Source organism: Rattus norvegicus, chromosome 3 (assembly GCF_021556685.1).
Source record: "Rattus norvegicus strain SHRSP/BbbUtx chromosome 3, alternate assembly SHRSP_T2T, whole genome shotgun sequence".
NCBI classification, from domain to species: domain Eukaryota; kingdom Metazoa; phylum Chordata; class Mammalia; order Rodentia; family Muridae; genus Rattus; species Rattus norvegicus.
The window spans coordinates 112,609,559-112,629,117 of record NC_141536.1 but is presented as its reverse complement, the minus strand read 5'-3'; the positions used below and the strand labels follow the sequence as shown (position 1 = coordinate 112,629,117).

Here is a 19,559-nt window from a genome sequence, read left to right as displayed (position 1 = left end):
TGACAGTCTCATGTGCAGAATCTAATAATCATTTTCTTTGTATTTTTCTTTTTGAGACAAGGTCTATGTAGTTCTGGAACTTGCAATGCCGATCAGGCTAGCCTTGAACTCATATAGAGATCCTATCTTCTGAGTGCTGGGATCAAAGGTGTGCACCACCAGGTTCAGCTAAGAATTGGTGCCTTTCCACGGGGAAGACGAAAGTGAACTGGGGAGTGTAAAAGCAGTGGGGCTGTGGTGCATACAGTGGCGGTGGTGAGGCTTTGTCTAGGCTTGCTTCTACTCTCCACTATCCTTCTTTAACCATAGCAGCCTGAGGTGTGTTGTGTGACTTTTGCTCGGGAGATGTCAACAAACATTTCACCTCACGTAAGGCACTGAAATGACAGACCAATCAGTTCCACCCACATCTAGCTTAGTAAGCAGTGAGTTTGTTGAGACTACTTACAGGAGAATGGATGAGGGGTAACTTACGGGTGTTTGGATGACCTGCAAGGTAGCTGCATTGGGGGATCAGGAAGTGTGCATCCAACAAGGATGAGAACTCACAGAAGCTGCATCTCTGAGGCTTCCTGCACAACTTGCCCTAGCTGGGCTTTTTAGAAACTCTCAGAGAAATCTTCTGAACTCCACCTGGGCCATGGCTGAGCATGTGAAGTCCTCGCGCACACACACACATACACACACACGAGCCTTAAAATAAAAATGCGTTTACAAAAGATGCTGGGCATGGTGACACATGCTTTTAATGCCAGCATGCAGGAGGCAGAACTCTGTGAGTATGAGCCCAACCTGGTCTAATTCCAGGACAGCTGGAGCTACATAGTAAGACCCTATTTCAACAAAAGAAGAGATTAAATATAAGAGGGCCAGGGTGTAAATGAGCTTTCCACCAAACCTGATGACCTGTGTTTGATCCCTAGGCCCCACATTATGGGAGGAGAGAACCAGCTCCTGAAGGTTATTATCCTTTGACCTTTGCTTACTGTGGTATGCACCCTTCCCACATATACACAAATAACTAAATAAATGCAGAATAAAAGATACAAAGAAATACCAATGCATGGCTTCTCCTAACTTCCAAGATATACTTTGGTCCTCAAACACAAATACATTCAAATTTATGGATGGTTGTATTATTTTCCAGGGGAGATGTGAGCAAAGCTCTATTTACAGCAGGTAAATAACAATAGATCAAATAAATGATTCCCCCAAGTCCAACTAGTGAGGCAGCCAATTTATTGGGTGAGTAAGAAGGAGGGCTGAGGGGTTACTCAAGGGAGTGTTTGTAGCTGCTCTACCAAAAAGTCCCACCCTAACATGGGTGACAGCTTCCCAAATATCAGGGTCCCCACCTTCAGTTAACTTCCCACCCTTCATGCTCTAGCACCTACTGGGGCAAAATTATGTACATGTGCTTTGGAGGTACAGGAGGGTCTCCCTCTACCACATGGACCCCGGAGGCCAAACTCAGGTCATCTGGCTTGGCTATCTGGCAGGAGCCTTTACCCACGGAGCCACCTCACCAGCCTCCCAAACAAGATGAATGCAAAGCCAACCAACCAATCCCACAGGAACCCGGGTTTCCCTACTGTCCTAGCTGTCCTGTATTGTCATGGTGGCATCAGCAGGGACACAGTGCTAATACATCATTTCTCTTCTCAAGGAACTTCAGCATCTTCACCAAGTAAGCCACAGCCACACATTCACAGAGCGAGGTTTTGTAGTCTGGCCAAGTCTTCCAGAAAATTCTGAAATGTGCTTTAACATTCCAGAACCCATTGTCTGGTATTTGAAACTAGTTTCCGCTCTAAGCACTGGCTGTTTAAATGTCAGGATGGAGGTGGTGACACACGTAGCAGAAGAATTTTGTATATAGTATGTACACAAAGCTATTAGGCAAAGCAAAATACTCAGAACGAGAAAATTTATTATCGCCAATGCTGGTGCATCAAGAGTAACAAGCAAATCAGGAGGGAGGGGGAAGGGAAGAAAGAGGCAGAGAGGCAGAGAGGGAGAGAACATGAGTATCAAGCACCCAGGTGGACTTCTGGGTAGGTTTAAAATCTTCCAAGTTTGACAGCATAAGAGCTCAAAAATCTTTTCTAGATACAGGTAGGGTTTCCTTTTACTTGACAACTTTTGCAAACACTTCTTACAATATGAACGTCAGTTATACTCTTACCATCTGTCAAGGTAAAAAAAACAAAAACAAAAACAAAAAAAACCCAAAAAAACAGCAAGCGAAATTTCCCTAGTATAAAAGGGTATTAGAAACTTTGTCTTTGGGCTTTCCCATACATTTTATTTAATGCACGAACTTAAAACCTTAAAAAGACATCCTTTTTTTTCTTTACTTTATAAGTCATCACAATAGATCAGGGACCACAGTAGCTTTATAAATCATGAAGATGCATGTGCAGTCACAATCCCAGCTTTTGTAACACGTTTTAAGAGGATAGTACACCTGGTAACACGTCTACATTTACACACACATTTACTTTGACTACCCTCTGGGGTTGATGAATGCTCAATCTTAAACCTCAAATTTTGCTTTTGATAACTAGATGTGTATAAACCATAAAGAAGAATTTACAAAGTTTTTTTCAATAGCCTTTTAGTTCAAATCAAAGATATCTTGTGGATGTATTTTTTTTCCTCATTCTTTAATTAGATTCTTGTATTGGCAGTCATAATTTACTCTTTCAAATCATCTTCAAAAGCTTAACACGAGAAAGTTCTTCTCCAATGTAAGGGAAATCATCTCGATCAACAGTCTGAACCAGAGGTTTTTGCTGAGGCCCTGTGAGACCAAACAAGGAACACTTTTGGTCTTTTCTCCTTGCGATTCTCAGGTTTAACACTCCTCCTTTCTTGATTCTCCTTTTCCACAATGCACGGTTATTCATTCACTGTCCTGTCTTCTATTCCGAGAAACAAAAACCAACTGTTTTTATTTTTTGCACAGAACTATTTGGAATGAACCCCAAAATAGCAGAATGTTGAATCTCTCCCTCTCAGGTAGTTTCCTCCTCTTTCATCAGCATTTACTCTCGATCAATGATCTCATCACAACCGAGCTCTTCGGTCAGTCGATTGACAACCATCAGCGAAAACAGCTCTTCGATAAAAGCTAGCTGGTCGAAAGGGCTCTTCTCGCAGCGCGCCTGAAACCCGCCATCCAGGGCATCACCGGCTTGCGCCGTTCGCAGGAACACCTTGTTGGCTTCCTCCAGCGCAGCGGACACCCTGTGCATCGCGCCACTCCAGCGCTCCTCTTCAGGGAAGTCATAGTCGTCCTCCCAATCATCAAACTCGTCGCCTTCTAGGTCCGCGCCAGCCTCGGGGAAGAGGCCGCGCTGGGCGCGGGCGGCGGACGGCCCGGCCTCCTCCTCCATGGGGCCCTCCTCCGGGGCCGGCCCGCGGGCTCCGCGGCCTACCTCCATATCGCCCTCGCCGGGCAGCACGTCCATCTGCAGCTCGTTGCTTTCTTCGTACAGCTCGCAAAGCTCTGCCATCTCCGCCATGGTGGAAGCAACTCAGCCACGAAAAAATACACCTTTTGCAGAGACGGGCGCGCGAACGGGTGTGGTGCGCGTGCGCAGGCAAGAGGGCGTGCGTGGCGCGCGTGCGTGAAGCGCGAGCGGGCGGGGCGCGCGTGCGCAAGCAAGCAGGCGAGCGTGTGCAGGCGAGTGGGCATGCGTGGTGCGCGTGCGGAGCACGTTTCGCGTGCGCAAACGGGTAGGCGGGCGTGGTGCGCGTGCCAGCATGGCGTGCAGAGGGCCTGTTTCGCGGGTGGGCGTGGTGCGCGTGCGCGAGCTCTGCTCCCTCCCGGCGCTTCTCGGACTTCCATCTCACTCTCACACCCACTCAGGACCCAGGATGCTTCCGCTGGGTCTGAACCTTCCACCCGGAGACCCCCTCTAAGTTCCTTGCCAAGTGATTGCTTTTCCTAGCTGGAAAGCCCTGGACTTGTGTCACAGATGTCGTCTCCCTTCCAGCATCCCTGTGATCAAGATGTCCATTGCCTCTCATCATTTCAGATCCTCTTAGCCGGTGTGCACTGTGAAAATTTAGCTTTCCATTTTTTTTTCCTGAATTTACTGAAGTTGACCTAACCCTAGACAAATTGTGTGTGTGTGTGTGTGTGTGTGTGTGTGTGTGTGTGTGTACACACCAGGGGGAAACTAAGCCACATTTGTGAGTACTTTACTAGGGTAAGGAAAGGTGGAAAATAGGCTATGCTTATTTAAATACAGATGATCACACTCCACAGTTGCTCTACAAGCTTAAGCTGTGGCCAGAAGTGTTTAAAACTATCCACACCCTTGTCACATGTTGTTTTATTGCGTTAATAAAAGTAAATTTAGGTTTTATCCACTTGATCTCTCTTCTGTGTGTATGGGTGTTTTGCCTGCCTGTAATGTGTGTGCCATGTGTGTGCATTGGGTCTGCAGAGGCCAAAAGACGGGGTTGGACACCTGGAAATGAAGTCACACTTGTGCACTGTCCTGTGATTGCTGGGAGTCAAACTCTGGTCCTTAGTGTAAACAGCCAATGCGGTTTACTGCTGAGCCATTTCTCCAGCCCTGATTGTATCTTTAAAATCTTTCCATAGCTTTAGTTTATTTTTGTGTGTGTTTTTTTACATTTTTATTTAATTTTTATTCTTTAATCCTTTTTTACAGTCCAGACTTTTCTCACTGAGACCAGACCAGGCAGTCCCTCTGCTGTACACGTGTCAGGGCCTCATATCAGCTGGTGTGTGCTGCCTGGTTGGTGGCTCAGTGTCTGAGAGATCTCAGGGGTCCAGATCAGTTGAGACTGCTGGTCTTCCCATGGGGCCACCCTCCTCATCAGCTTCTTACAGCTTTTCCCCAGTTCAACCACAAGGGTCCCCGGCTTCTGTCCATTGGTTGGGTGCTAGTATCTGCATCTGACTCTTTCAGCTGCTTGTAGGACTTCTCAGAGGGCAGCCATGCTAGGCTCCTGTCTGCCAACACACCACAGCTTCAGTGAGTGTCAGGGCCCTGGGCCACCTTTAGTTTATTGAAGGCTGGTTATCTTTCAGTAAGTGTAGTGAACAGTTGCTGTTTTTCCGTGCATCAACTGGCCTTATGTTTGCTTTACTGATTTGTAGAGATTCTTTGAGATCTGTATGAATATTCCACTTTTCATTTTTACAGATGTATTCCTCGAGTCTGTATGCTTAAGGAGTCTTATAAAACTTTCTGTTTGTTGTGTAACAGACAGGGTTTCTCTGTGCAGCTCTGACTGTCCTGGAACTTGCTCTGTAGAGGAGGCTGGTCTTGAACTCCTGCATCTGCCTCCCGAGTGGTGGGATTAAAGGAGTGCATCACACTGTTCAGCGAAAATTTTTAAATTAGTTTTTTTTTTTCCAGAGCTGGGGACTGAACCCAGGGCCTTGCGCTTGCTAGGCAAGCGCTCTACCACTGAGCTAAATCCCCAACCCTTAAATTAGTTTTTAATCAAATAAATTTCCCTCTCTCCTCTTTCTGTCATGTTAAGATGGATTTTCCAACTTCAGTAATTATATCTTACTATCTGAGAAGGTAAATCTTGTTCACTTGTTTAAAAACTACTTTAGCTGTTTTTTTCCCTCATACTTACTCTTTTAAAGCAGCTTGAAAAGCTACTAATGATTTTGGTAGAGTTTCTAATAGAATTTCATTGTATTTATAAATCAGTTTAGGGGACAATCATTGACATCTTTGTGATAATATTGTCTTCATATCCATAAACTGATGTATATCTTTCTACTTAGTCAGGCTTAACATTTTATTCTTTGAGAATTCCATACATTTATATGACATATGATCCTATTCACTCCTCGTTTCTCTACACTAACTCCATTCTGTCCTCCCAACATACCAAAACTAATATCCTCTTTTTTGTTTTAGTTTGTAATGACCTACTGCATTCACTTAGTGCTGCCCATGCTCATTCACTGGAGCTCGGGCAACCCACCAGTAACCATCCCTCCAAAAAATAATGGTTCTTCTCCTAGAACTTACGATCTAACTTATGGCTCCTCAGTTAGGACCTGGCTTTGAGAGCTCCTCCTATCAATGCTAGTTTGGGTTGGCTTGATCTCATACAGGTATTGTAAGGATAAAAATAAATGCTGTGAATTCATGGATGCATTGGCCCTGTCATGTCCAGGGGACAGCATTTCATAGCATTCCTGTTTATCATCTGGCTCTTATACAATTTTTTCCAAAGGTCACTTTTTATATCCTTCAATGAAGTTTTCCCCAAAGTGTTACATGATTCTCACTAGTTTTATATACTTGACTATATCTGTGTGAATCTTCCTCTTTACCCATTAGATGCAATTTCTCATGAGTGATTATTTATATATGATCTTTGCACATTGATGTTGTTCTTACTGAAATGTTATTACAGAAAAGTGCACCAGTAATGTGTGTGGCTTAATTATGGCAAGCTGGATATCTTTGTTTACTTTCTACCCAGAAGAAAAAGTATCGTGTGTGGATCCAGGCAAACCACTCTTCTTGCTTCTTCTGCCTCATGAGTAACCACTATTAGTTTAATAAAAAGTTTGCCAGTTCTGATGAATGAAATGATGTATTGATATATTCTTTGTGTTGACTTCTTTTTTAACCCAACAAACATGCTGTTACATTGTAAGCTGTCTACCATTTGAATATCACAACAGTCACCTTCAGTACTGCTTCTAATTCGGGACTATTATAAATAGCATGGTCATTTCTTTCCCTAAGAAAACATTGTGTTGCACAAATTTATTCAATTATTGTTGAGCATCCATCCAGGAAGTTCTGCTTGGCTGTATTATCTGTGTGGCCTTGGTAGGTTCTGCCACACAGTTCTGCAATCAGGCTTCGTTGGTAGTTGCATAGCTTATATTTTAACTAACCTTCAAAAAACTATACAAATCAGTCATCGTACTGTGATTTCCAAAGACAAGCAAACAAATTAGAATCTCCAATAAAACAATCATTTTGGGCTAATTAGTGCAGTTAGTTGGCCAGTCATACTTCATATTAGAAGTCTTTAAAATTTTCAATCATTTTTAGATTAATGTGGGTGTTTTGCCTACTCTCGTGTACTATGTACATGTTTGCTGCCCCTAGAGGCCAGAAGAGGCTTTGAATCTCCTGGAGCAGCCATGATTTGAGCCAACAAGTGGGTGCTGTGACTGGAACTCAGGTCCTTAACCACTGAGCAACCTTTCTAGCCCCCCTGTTGGAAGTCTTAATGTTAGTGTGTTTAGATGCATAGTAGTGAATAACTAAAACAAAAGTAAATATAAGTCTATAAGTAGAAATAAATAAATAAAAATATGAAGGGAAGTGGGGCAATGTACCAGTTAAAATGATGAAACACATGTTTCCAACACTTTTTTCTGTTCTTAACTCTCAGCTCTCGGCTTTTCTGGAAAGAAATTTTTATATTCTAGAAGATTGTTCCCACGTGACAGAAAAAGATGGCCCTTGGGCAAGTGTGGGTGTTCCTTAGTGGCAGAGAGAAATACTCTCCTTCTGCTACTGATCTCAGCTCTTCCCATAAAACACTTACTGGCTGTATCGAGAGAGTGGTGTTTAGTAGATTGCTGATTGGATAATTAGACCCAGATCGTACGTCTACCTAGGAGAGGAGGGGCGGAGAGAAAAGCACGTCAAATCCATGAGTTAGATGACAGTATTTAGGTGCGGATACATAGCTTAATGGAAGAGTAAACCTTAGGATACACAATGCTTTAGTTTCAATCCCAATAGCAAAACAACAACAAAAGAGTTTAGTTTAGAACCTAGACAGGAGGGGTTGGGGATTTAGCTCAGTGGTAGAGCGCTTGCCTAGCAAGCACAAGGCCCTGGGTTCGGTCCCCAGCTCCGGAAAAAAAAAAAAAAGTAGAACCTAGACAGGGTAGTTTCTAAAGGGATGCTGAGCAGGTAGAAGCAAATCAAACACATTTGTAGCATTAAAATGTTTCCTTTGCTTTTGTTTTCCAGATTATTGCAAATCATCAAATGCAATCGATTTCCTTTGCCTCTGGAGGGGATCCTGTAAGTTTAGATCTGTAAAAGTTGTTTTTGTGAGTCCTGAGAATTTTCAAATGCAGAATATTAACTACTTCACATCTTTTCCAGATCTCACAATTTGTTAAATGCTTCAGGTATCAGGTAGAAAACAAAACAAAACACCTACAGTGGTTTGTGCACATGCTTCCTGTGTCTAGCTTTTAAAGGGTTAGGCTTGCTAGAAGGACTGCTAGTTCTCTGTAGTGTTAGTAGCCCCTGAGTTATCATCTGGTAAATTCTTAGTTCACATCAAAATTGTGAGAACTGCATGTCCTGTGTGCACTGCTGGGCCGTTTCTCTTCCAGAATGTTCCCATCAGCAGACTAAACAGACTACCAGTTGGATTTAATACAAGATGGGAATCCCATTCACCATCATAGTTGTCAGCCAAGGCCAACAAGGCCAATCTATAATGACCAACCAGATTTGCATAAACCTCGGTGACACTGCTCAGCTGTGAAGGGAGAATCCACAGTTCCTCTCTGTCAAGAGGCTGTGAAGTACTCACTACCCCCGAATTGTACAGGGTTTCTCTCTGAGAATACTTTCCAGAGGGTCATTTCTCGACTCCTCACTGTGCTGCAGGATATTTGATCACACTGTGAACCCTGAGATTATTGTTTACTGAAAAAAAACTGATTCTAACTGTGGTGTGTGCCCTAGCCCACACCATTCATCCCTTTAGCTGGAACTCACGCCATTAGTACACAACTTTAATCCCAAACAATGAAGGTAAAGTTAGTTTGTAGAAGGGAGCACCTATGTTTGAAAGTGATTTCTAATTGAGTGGCAGAAAAAAATGATGAATCAGAGAAAGATTTGACAGAATAGGATATGCCCAACTCTCACAAGAAGAGAGAGGAAAAAGAGGCTACTTAAGAGAGAACGATGCAGAAAAGAGGAGAGGGGAGGGAGGAAGGAGGTGGCAGTTTTACGAATAGCAAAAGGTAGCTAGGCACAGGTGAAGACAGAATGAGTCAGAGAATGTGTGAAGGAGCCACAAGATCAGAACAGATTGTCAGAGTTAGTTTGAGGCCAAGCGGAGCAGTTCATTGAGAAGCTGAGAGAAGCCAGATTGAATCAGTCACCTTGGAGAGGAGTTTGAGCCAGAAGAGCTGAGTGGAACCAGCCAGCCAGAGTTCAGTGTGAACAAGAAAGGTGAACTTGTTCAGTAATGAATCTCAGAGGCTGAGAACATTCTAGGCCTAGGTTAGATTGTTCAGAGACTAGAAGCTTCCAGAACTAGGCCAGGGTTATCAGATGGAGGCAGTAAGCCTCAGAGATGACAATTGAATCAGGTGACTAAAAGATACTTTTATATCACTACTTTATTTGGGGACAAGAGTCTTTAGAGAGGGCATGTATACATGAGTTAATTGTTGATCCCTTAGGAAACAGGGCATGTAGGATAGCTTGTGTTACACAATGTGAGCTCAGAGAGAGGGAAAGGGAGAGGGAGAGGAGAAGGGAGGAAGGAGGGGGAGAGGAGGAAGGGAGAGAGGAGGGAGGGAAAGAGGGGGGAGGGAGGGAGGGAGAGAGAGAGAGAGAGAGAGAGAGAGAGAGAGAGAGAGAGAGAGAGAGAGAAGAGCTCAATGAATCTAAATGGGAGAAGAGTGGCACTTTCTCTTCTCCTAGCCCATTAGATTTTTATGAAGGGACTGGGACACATTTTAAAAATACTTATTAGTGCATGATGTACTTAAAAAATGATTGGTGCTTGCCCTGAAATGATCCTTTAGTTCCCAGGGCAGTTGTTGTGTTAGGGCTGGTGCACAGACCCTCTTTACTGTACACCCAACAGGATTTGTTTTTGTTCTCCAGAATTGAAAGCTTTTCCATTCTGTCTTCAAGTGGCTTCCAATCGTTAACGGAAGCACTGTCCTTGCCAGAACCAAACCATCTGCATCCACTGTGGGGAAATGTGTACATCAGTACAATCTGCGGAAACCTTGGGCTCTGCAGTGAAAAATCCACACTGGCTTGAGGTTTAAATGATCCCTGGCTTGGTTTTAGCCTCTCCCCCAACCAGTGAAGTTTTCCCCTCCTGCCAGGAAGACAGTGAAGGCTACTGTTCAACATTAGAGTCAAGTACTTGATGGCTAACTTTTCTAAGATTTGGGGTCTTCCTTTGCAAGACAGGGGTGATCGAGTGAGATAACGTACACTGGAGCTGGACTCAGTCTATCTCTGCATTTGCTTTACGACGCCCACTGCGCTACCTCAGTTAAATAGCTGGCTGGGCTAGTCACAGGGTAGGTGGAGCCGAGTTAGAAGTCCCTTGTGACTCAGCATCGTCTTCCAAAAATGTGGACCATTCTTCCTAACCTGTGATGTCCGCTCTCCTTCTCTCTTAGTTCTCTCTCAGAAAGTTTCTGTTTTCCTGGTAACTGTGTGAGCATCTATGGCAAATGCTTCTACAGCTGCCCATGCTTTCTCTGTTTGGAAACACTCTACAGATCTGCAGAAAAATTAAAGCTGTTTCAAGTATTTTCTCCTGACGTTTGTTCTTTCCCTTTAAGTCTTCTGCAGTGTCCCCCCTCCCCCAGATGTTTACAGTCATAGAATTTTAAAACCATTAGAAAATGCAAGATCATTCGGAGGATGATGAAACAGGCCGGGAGGGGGCCTCATAGCTTCTTCTTCAGCACCTGCTCCAGGCTGACACGGTAGCACTTGTTCAGCTTAAGAAGAGTGCTCTGCAGTGACCGTGACTCCTAAGACAACAGAAAGCCATGTTCATAGATAGGTCTTGACTTCTTTAGAAGCTATCCCAACCCAGCTTTCTCTCTGCCTGAGACATTTACTTAGGTGTGTGCTATTTTTAAAAATGACTTAAGACAAGTTCTGCTGACCGTGAGATCTGCTTCCTGCATGATACATTGTGGTTGTTAAGTGGCTACCCTGGAGGGCATTACCAACACGGCTTATAGTTCCTGCCAGTAGACGGCATCTCCCCTCTAGAAATCATTCTTATACTCTGAAATGGCATTGTAGGTATTTTTCCCCCCTGAGAATTAAGATAGCAAAAGCATCTTTAATTATTAAAACCGTCCCATTCATCAGCTCACTATTTTCATAAAAGCTGGAATTTCCAAGCGTCCTGTCCATTTCCTTGTTTGCACAAAGTCAGCAGCATATCTCTTTTTGAACTCGTTACTCATAGGTTCTCTGTTTTGAAATAATTTGCCTCTGCCTACGGATGAAATAATTGATATTTTCGCTGTTTTACTTTGTAAGCTATCTTGCAACACACACATGCAACCAAAGGCACCAGCAGGTCTCTGAGAAGCTCATTTTCTGGTGCACAGGAATCTGCTTGGACACAGGCCAATGGCGACGCCACATCTCAGCTCCCGCTAACTTTGTGTGGAGGGGTTCTGTACAGGTGTCAACCCAGTTCCACAGTCAGTTCCTAGACGGTTTTAAAGAATTCCTCGACTGTGTTCTCCTCTATCCTTAATGGTATAGTCAGACTCTGAATTTTCAATCTTCATCCTTTCCCCATGAGGGTCAGAAAAAATACTGATTTAATTGTTAAGCTGGGTATGCCATAGAGCAATAGTTCTCAACCCGTGGGTCACTTCGGACCCTCATAAATATTTACATTATGGCTCATAACAGTAGCAAAAGTAATTGTGAAGTAACAGTGAAAATAATTTTATGGTTGGGGGTCACCACAGTCCAACGTGAGGAACTGTATTAAAGGGCTGAGAACTCCTGCCATAGAGAAACAGTTATGTCTAAGGCTTTGGCTAGTTGGGTCCTAAGAAAGTCTCATCTTCCAGTGGTTGCAATTTATTCATTTTAAATGCAATTGTCTCTCTCTCTGTGTTTTTTTTTTTTATAGGATACCACAGACTATGTTGCCTATGTAGCTAAAGATCCAGTCAACCAACGAGGTATGGAAAAGTAACTTCTCTTTTTTCACAAGACCTGTTAGATAGCAACTATAAAAATAAATGGTTATTTCTAGTGTACACAGTAATGGACGTCCCACAGAAAGGCCCCCATCTATGAGCATGGCTTCCTATTATCTTGGAAGTCATGGTCATTGCAGACTTGGGCACTCTTGTTAAGCAAGCAGGTGCTGATAAAGAAGAAGCAGTGAGGCCCCCTCTGGCCTGTTCCATCGTCTTCCAGTGATGGGCCTGGTGCAATGGCGTGCCGTCACCATAGTGTGATATTGAAGGACTCTAAGAGAACTACGTAATTTGAATTGGGAATAAATAATCCTACCAGCAGAGAAGAGTGGGAAAATTCACAGGCAGTATTTAAATCTTGGTGCTTGAAAGATTCACAAACTAAAAAACTTATGTATTTACATATGCCCAAAATAAGCTATTTTGGTTATGATAGTGTGGCATTGGTATTGTCACGTGTGCATGTGTGTGTGTGTGTGTGTGTGTGTGTGTGTATGTGTGTGTGTATCCCTATGCACTTGCTGCTGAAAAGCCTGGAATGTTACTTTGAGTTTGAGTACGTGGTGTTTGGATTTTTTGTTTTTTGAGACAAGACTGGTCTTAAACGCACTATGTAGCTGAGGATAACCTTAAACTTCTGATCCTCCTGCCTTCATCTTCTGAGTGGGCTTATAGGCATGTGTCACCATGCCCAGCTTTATGCAGTGCTGGGGCTAGAACTCGGGGTGTGTGTGTGCAAGGCAATTCCTGTCCACCTTTAGGTCTCAGCTCCATTGTCTCTTCTTCTGAGGGGCCTTCTACTGATGGCATCTCCTACCTCTAGTAACCTGTGCCCCATCGTGACCCTGTATTTCTCTTCCTACCAACAAGCCACCCTTTGTTGCTGTTTTTCTCACATACTTGTTCCCACGTTCACGTGTTCTTTCTATTAGGCTGAGATCTCCATGAAGGCAGGGGCCCACCTGTCTTAGTGTTTCTCAGACCCTTCACAATGGCTCAGACATGAGCAATGCACAGGCTGTGTCTGAGTGACTGAGGGGAAGAGCCGCGTGAGTGTCTCATCCTAGGATACGACGAGGTTCCTAGAAAAGGCATCTGGAGGCTGGGCTTCAAGTCAAAGGCCTGAGGTTCATTAGAAAGTTCGACCTCTCTGGACAGATGTGGTTTGTAGTGTTTCTCATCCTAACCTCGAGGCATTCAGACTCCCCTGAGAGATGGGGTTAAGCTAGTTGCCTTCAAATAGAACCTGGGAGTTGGGGAACTTCTTCCACCCTGGTGATGGAATTTGCCTCCAAATATTTGATTAAGTGAACATGGAGTGGTATTTGGGAACCAAAGGAACAGAGGTGGGAATGTCTGTGGCTTGTTGGGAAGCATAACCACAGGCTGCATATGGAGGAAGAGGGAAACCCTCTCCCGGGGCTGATAAGGAGACCTAACATAAGGGTCTTGATCCCTTGGGTAGGTGGGTAGAGGTGCTGTTTGCATAGCAGAGTTCTAGGGAGGCTGATCTAGCAGGCTGTAGGAGGTGCAGTCTCAGGGAAACTTGAAGCCATGGAGGCAGTGTGATTGTCCGAGTGAGATTATGAGAAGCATCAGTTGGTAGAGCTTGGTAGATGCTTGGTAATTGCTTGCCAAGGAGGACCCGGTCCTGAGAATAGAGAAAGGAACGAGCAGGTGACAGATGCTTTCAGATACTGCACTGAAAGGCACTCACTGAGCTGCATAACGTTGCATGGGTAATGCTGAGGGAGTGGCTCGGATGAAGGGGCCCAACACTGAGAAAGCCAGCATGAGCCATTGGCTAACCGCTGGCTTGTATTTCAGAAGACCCCTGAATAGCATTTGGTTTTTCTTACCATAAAAACTACAGACAGGGGAGGAGGATCACCACAAACACGAGGCCATGCTGTGCTATGTGCTGTGCTCCAGGACATAGTCTGGGTTATGCCTGAGCTCCTGAGCCCCTGTTAAAGAGGATAAAGGGAAGCATCTGGAATCCAGGTGTAAATTTGCTTTGGCTTCTGACACTGCCTTAATTTGTCTCCCTGCTGCTATGATCAAATACCCCAACAGAGCAGCTTAAGGATTTGTTCCTTATCTCTGTTTAAGGGTGGCTGTCATGACAGGGAAGTGGGGGTCATAGGCCTTGAAACAGCAAGTCATGTCACATCCATCATCAGGAAGCAGGGAAAGGTGAGAGCTTGCTTGCCCCACAGTTCCCTTTCTCTATATATACAGTCCTGGATCCCAGCCAGGGAATGGCGCCATCCAGAGAGGCTGGGCCTCCCACCTCAGTTAATACAATCAAGATCAGATATTTGTTATATATTTTTTAAATGTTCTAAACCCCTGAATAAAAACTAGTGGAATCATAAAGGTGACATAACATTGCTTAGTGAATTAAAGTTATCCTGAGGGAGAACAGTTCTGTCCAAGTGTCACTGGGGATTGGGATTCCCTTTTATAGGTCCTTAGTCAATAATAAAATAATCTTAAAACAGACTCTGAAGGAAATTCAAGCTCCATTTTATTAGTGTTTGAGGGAAGAACCACAGGACAGTCTGTAAATCCTGGCGGCTGCTTCGGAGAGGAGGTAGAGAACATTAGGGGAGCCAGCCTGACCTTTGAATTAGGGTCAGCAATGGGAGTGTGGAAGGCACCATAGAAGTGGGATTGTGGGATCTTCATAAAAACAGTGAGAAAGCCCGGAGTACCAGAGCAAATATGCCTACGATTTGGGTTGGTATTTAGTGAAGAGATAGAAGGCTGCAGTGCGGGTGCAGTTAGGCTTTTTTAGTTAGAATTCGAAAAAGCAGAAGGCTCGGCAGAGACCTGCAAACAACTGCACAGATGGAAAAGCTTCGGGGACTCCAAGTAGAGGGACTCTCAGGGGCAACAAGGGGCGGCCTCCTAGCCAGGAGATTGATGGGCCCCGTTGGATTCAGTAGTTGACAAAGTTCTAACCATTGAGGGGTGTGGAAATGCCATCCGTTCCTCAGACAAGGAGGACGCAGCTTTCTCTTCGTCAGCCTCAATAAAGCCCAGAACCCCAACCTTTTCACTTGGTAAATGAGAGGTGGGGCCCCAAACTGTCCTTAACGCCCTCCAAGCCAGCTACTGCGGGTCTGGAGCTCGATGCCAGCCAGGAACAGGTCTTAAGGGATGGGAGATGGGGGGATAGCTAGAGGCAGGGAAGGGAGAGGAGAGGGAAGTAGAAGAGAAGAGAGGAAGAGGGAAAGAAGAGATGGGGAGTAAGATCCTCCACAGAGGCGTCTAGAGTGGAAGGAGCTAAGTAAGGCTTTCAGCGAGGGGAGAAGTCCGAGGACACATGGCGAGAGGAGGAGGGTCAGTGAGAATCACCTCCTTAGGAGGAATAGCACTTTGTCCTGGAGAGGACACCAGGATGGTTGCCAGTAAGAGACTGAAGGCAAAAAAACATCATTCAGTTCAGCAGAGAGCCCACAGACTAGGCGACCTCAGAAAGGCAGGAGCCAGATGGCAAGGGTGAGGAGGAAAGCCCGGCTGGCAGGAAGTGGAGGTGGGCACAGGAGGCCAGGCTTCCTGCTAATTATCCTCAGTGTGCTACCCCGCCCCCATCCTCCCTCTCCTGTGTACCTGGTTCAATGTTTCCATCCAGATCAATCTGGTATTACATTTTTCCTATTTTGGCTAGGACCTTGTGATGAAGTCATCAGTTTATGAAAGGCCTTCCTTGTAGGGAAGGCAAGTTAAAGATGTCAGTGTTAAGTCCAGCCTTCTACTGTAGCTGTTGTGAGGAAGTCCATGCTGTCTTCAGCTCTCCAACACTGAGAGGCACGCTATGGAGGTTTTCATACTGTATCTGAACTTAGTCTGAGAAGAGGCCCCGGTTTACTTGGAGTATTTATGTGCAGGAAACCCATGGGCTGAATATTGAAAGAGAATTGTAAAACAATGCCCCTGCCAATGAAAAGTAATCTCAACAAACCTGCTAACTTATATTTGTATTTATGGTTATAAAGTACATAGGCTGCTCTCTGTGAATCTACTGTTCTTAAGAGTCTGATGCTTCTCCTGAAGCTTGTCCTCCGTTTGTGTCCCACAGCACCATCTGGTGGATGATCTGAGCCACTGACCTTTATTTCAAGATCTAATTCTTAGACAAATGTTTATCTTTATGAACAGTCTGAGAGTGGTGGTATACGCCTTTAATATCAGCACTCAGGAGACAGAGTCAGGCGGATCTCTGTCAGTTCAAAGCCAGCCTGGTCTACAGAGAGTTCTAGGCCAGCCAGAGGTAATACAGTGCGATTGTGGAGGAGGAGTGTCCCTGGGGGGAGAGGGGGGACTTTGAAGCTTCAAAACAGCTCCTTCCACTCTCAGTCAGCTCTCTCTGCTTGGTGATGCTCGTGGACCAAGATACTAGCGCTAAGCTAACTGTGTCATTGCCATGCCTGCCTGCTACCACGCTCCTAGCCATGATGGTCATGGACTCGCCCTCCCAGAAACTTAAGGAAACAAAACTCTTTAAAAGACCTTCTACATGTAAGAGTACTATTCACTGTAATGTTACTGCTAGGAACCCTAGTGAAGGGAAATGCTAAGATCTCTATGATTCTTACTGTGGTCTTGGGAAAGAGACCAGGTGTGTGCAGCGATTCTGGATGTAGACAGCAGAGCCCAGACTGCTGTGGCTGTGTTGATGTCACCAAGAATCACTTGGGAACATGGGACTTCCTATGTATTTGTCTTCTTTCCTTTGCTTGTTGGCAGCAGGTAGGGTAGCTCCTGACCAGGAACCCTGGCCTTTTGCTGTGATTCACGGCCTGTTCCTAGGCTGCTTCCCTCTGATCATGTGATCAGACTAAGAGAGTTGGAAGAGTAGCACTGTCAAAATAGGGGCGTTTTCTAGGAGGAGGTGGGGCTGCCTGCTGCCACACTCCTAGCCATGATGGACAGCCTGCCCCGTGTTCATGGACAGTGACAGGAGCCCTTGTTTTTTTTGTTTTTGTTTTTGTTTTTGTTTTGTTTTTGTTTTCTTTTTTCCTTTTCTACTTTCCGTTCCATCTTCTTTTAAAAGCCAGCAACAGGGTAATTGAAGCAAAGCAGAAAATTATTTTGGGGAATCTGCCTATGGGCAGACAAAACTAAAACCTCTAGGCATTCAAGTCAGAGAAGTAGAAAAAAAAAAAGACAAAGCATTTTAGAGTGTGCTCAAATGGCAAAGGGCTGTGTCAGATTTAGTGCCTCCTGGGTGCCCAGCCTGTTCATCCTGCTCCTCAGAGCTAGTATGAAGACAAAATGCCCGACTTTCTCAAGTAGACAGACAGCCTGTCCTCTTGTCTTCGTAGGTGAGGGCCTTGCCACTGACTCACACCATAGTTACTTCTCTGGTACTGTGACAGAACACCACAACCAAGGCAACTTGTGAAAGAAGGAGGATTTAGTTTCAGAGAGCGAGTCCGTGATCATCCTGGCAGGGAGCATGGCATCCAGCAGGCAGGCCCTGTGCCTGAGCGGTAGGCCAAGAGCTCACGTTTTTTTTTTTTTTTTTTTTTTTTTTTTGGTTCTTTATTCCGGAGCTGGGGACCGAACCCAGGGCCTTGCGCTTCCTAGGCAAGCGAAGAGCTCACATTTTGATCCACAAGCACAAGGCAGAGAAAGCTAATGGGCTTTTAAAACCTCAAAGCCCAACCCCAGGGACACGCCTCCTCCAACAAGGCCCCGCCTCCCAATCCTTCCCCAAAAGCTCCACCAACTTGGGATCCCATTCAAGCTTCTGAGCCCGTGGGGAGAGGTAGGCATTCCTATTCAAGCTACCAGTAGCAGGTTCAGGATTACACAGATGGCACAACCGGAATTTGAACTCAGCTCTGGACATTTTTCACGGAGTAAATCTAGTCTCCCATCATCTTACCTCTCTCAGGAAATCAGTGCTGTGTGTTTACTTATTTATACCGGACTCTCCTGCCCCTGCCCCCCCCATCTCTTTCTGATTTTTATTTCTTTTCAACCCAAAAGAAAAAAGTTACAGCAAGTTTGGTTCTATTTTGCGATCATTCTCAGTTTGATTTTGTTTTTAATCAAGCCACATATGTGTGAACAAACAAGAAAACCTCGAGTATAATGACCTGTCTGTATAACGTGATATAACTCATCTTGTTCCGTTTAAAGAACATGGCTTACAGGCCACAGTGATGGCTCAGCGGATAAGGATACTTGCTACCAAGCCTGAGTTGGACCCCAGGGACTCACCCGGTAGAAGTAATGAACCAATTCTAGCAAGTTTTCCTCTGACCTACATTTGAACACACACACACACACGCACACACACACACACACACACACACACACACACACACACACACCTATAAATAATTTCAAAAGATTTTAAGACACTCTAAAGTGTGAACCCTGAATATCTGCCTTGATATCACTTTTTCTTTTGAAACAGAGTCTCTCTTTGTAACCTGGCCATCTTAGAACTCTGTTGACTAGGCTGACCTGGAACGGAACTGACAGAAATCCACCTGCCTCTGCCTCCTGGGTGCTGGTATTAAAGGTGTGCACCACCATGCCCAGCTTAAACTTTCTAAGTTGTTAGGTATGTAGATTGTGAATGTTTTCTCCTTGACTCATATGGAATATGAAGTCTGGTTATGCCGTTTTAGTTTGAATTTTTTTTAAACACAACTATTTACTCATGTTCTGGAATGATTTTGTATAATGCTCTCATGAGACTATATTTTTAATGTGTTTTCTCACAGCGTGCCACATCCTGGAGTGTCGCAGTGGAACGGCCCAAGATATCATAAGCACCATAGGGCAGGCCTTTGAGCTCCGGTTCAAACAGTACTTGAAGAATCCTTCCTTGAACACTTGGGAAAGGTCAGTCAAGAGTTCCATAATTATCCAACTTTCTGTCTTTCTGAACATTTAAAGCATTGCCATCATGGCAGGATGTGTAATGCATGCCTTGCTCCCAGCACTCGGGGGGCAGAGGCTGGTGGATCTATGAGTCCAAGACCAGCTTGGTCTACACTGCAGGCTCCAGGTCAGTCGAGGATACTTTGTGAAACCCTATCTAAAAAAAAAAAATCAAAAAAAATTTTTTTGAAGTTCACTAACGAGATTAATATTTCTTCTTAAAAGTAACAGTTTTGGCAATAAACCCAAAACTTGGAGAATAACTTACTTTTCTTCCACTCATGTTTATCCAGATCTTCTGACACTAAATGTGGGAAGGAATCAACCCCATTTCGCCAGTGTTACACAAAACTATGAATTGCAGGGTTATGAAATAATGAATGTTAACAAGTTTCTCAGACTTTCTTTATCCCTGGGTCTCATGCGTATTAGTGAAAACCGAACTGAAATGGAAGAGTGAAACAGTAAGAATCGAAGATCTCTGCAGCAATCTGTTAGCTGCTGGTAGGCCTTGGAAGTGGCTGCCGCCTTTGAGGTGGAGCAGATGTGACTCAAAAAGCTGGTGTTTCTGTCTGGGGCCGTGGAAGCCGAAGCTTTCATGCTGTCAACAGTCTCATGCTCAAGAAATTAAATCCTTGGGTATTTT

The 19,559-nt window shown here is 44.6% G+C and overlaps 2 protein-coding genes across 3 annotated transcripts in view; one reads left to right on the top strand and one right to left on the bottom strand.

Annotated features, from left to right (window-relative positions):
- Shc4 (SHC adaptor protein 4) overlaps positions 1-19,559 on the top strand; it is a 93,866-nt gene that overhangs the window by 47,906 nt on the left and 26,401 nt on the right. For both annotated transcript variants that reach the window (XR_015683408.1, NM_001191065.2), the window contains 3 exon segments: positions 8,016-8,069; positions 11,932-11,983; positions 18,754-18,874. Coding sequence is in view for 1 of the 2 variants with exons in the window: in NM_001191065.2 (NP_001177994.1) it covers positions 8,016-8,069; positions 11,932-11,983; positions 18,754-18,874 (227 nt within the window). In the remaining variant the exon portion in view is untranslated.
- Eid1 (EP300 interacting inhibitor of differentiation 1) lies at positions 1,913-3,630 on the bottom strand. Its single transcript, NM_001109205.1, is given in 1 exon segment — positions 1,913-3,630. A coding segment is annotated over 1 exon segment (480 nt). The 5' UTR covers positions 3,528-3,630; the 3' UTR covers positions 1,913-3,047.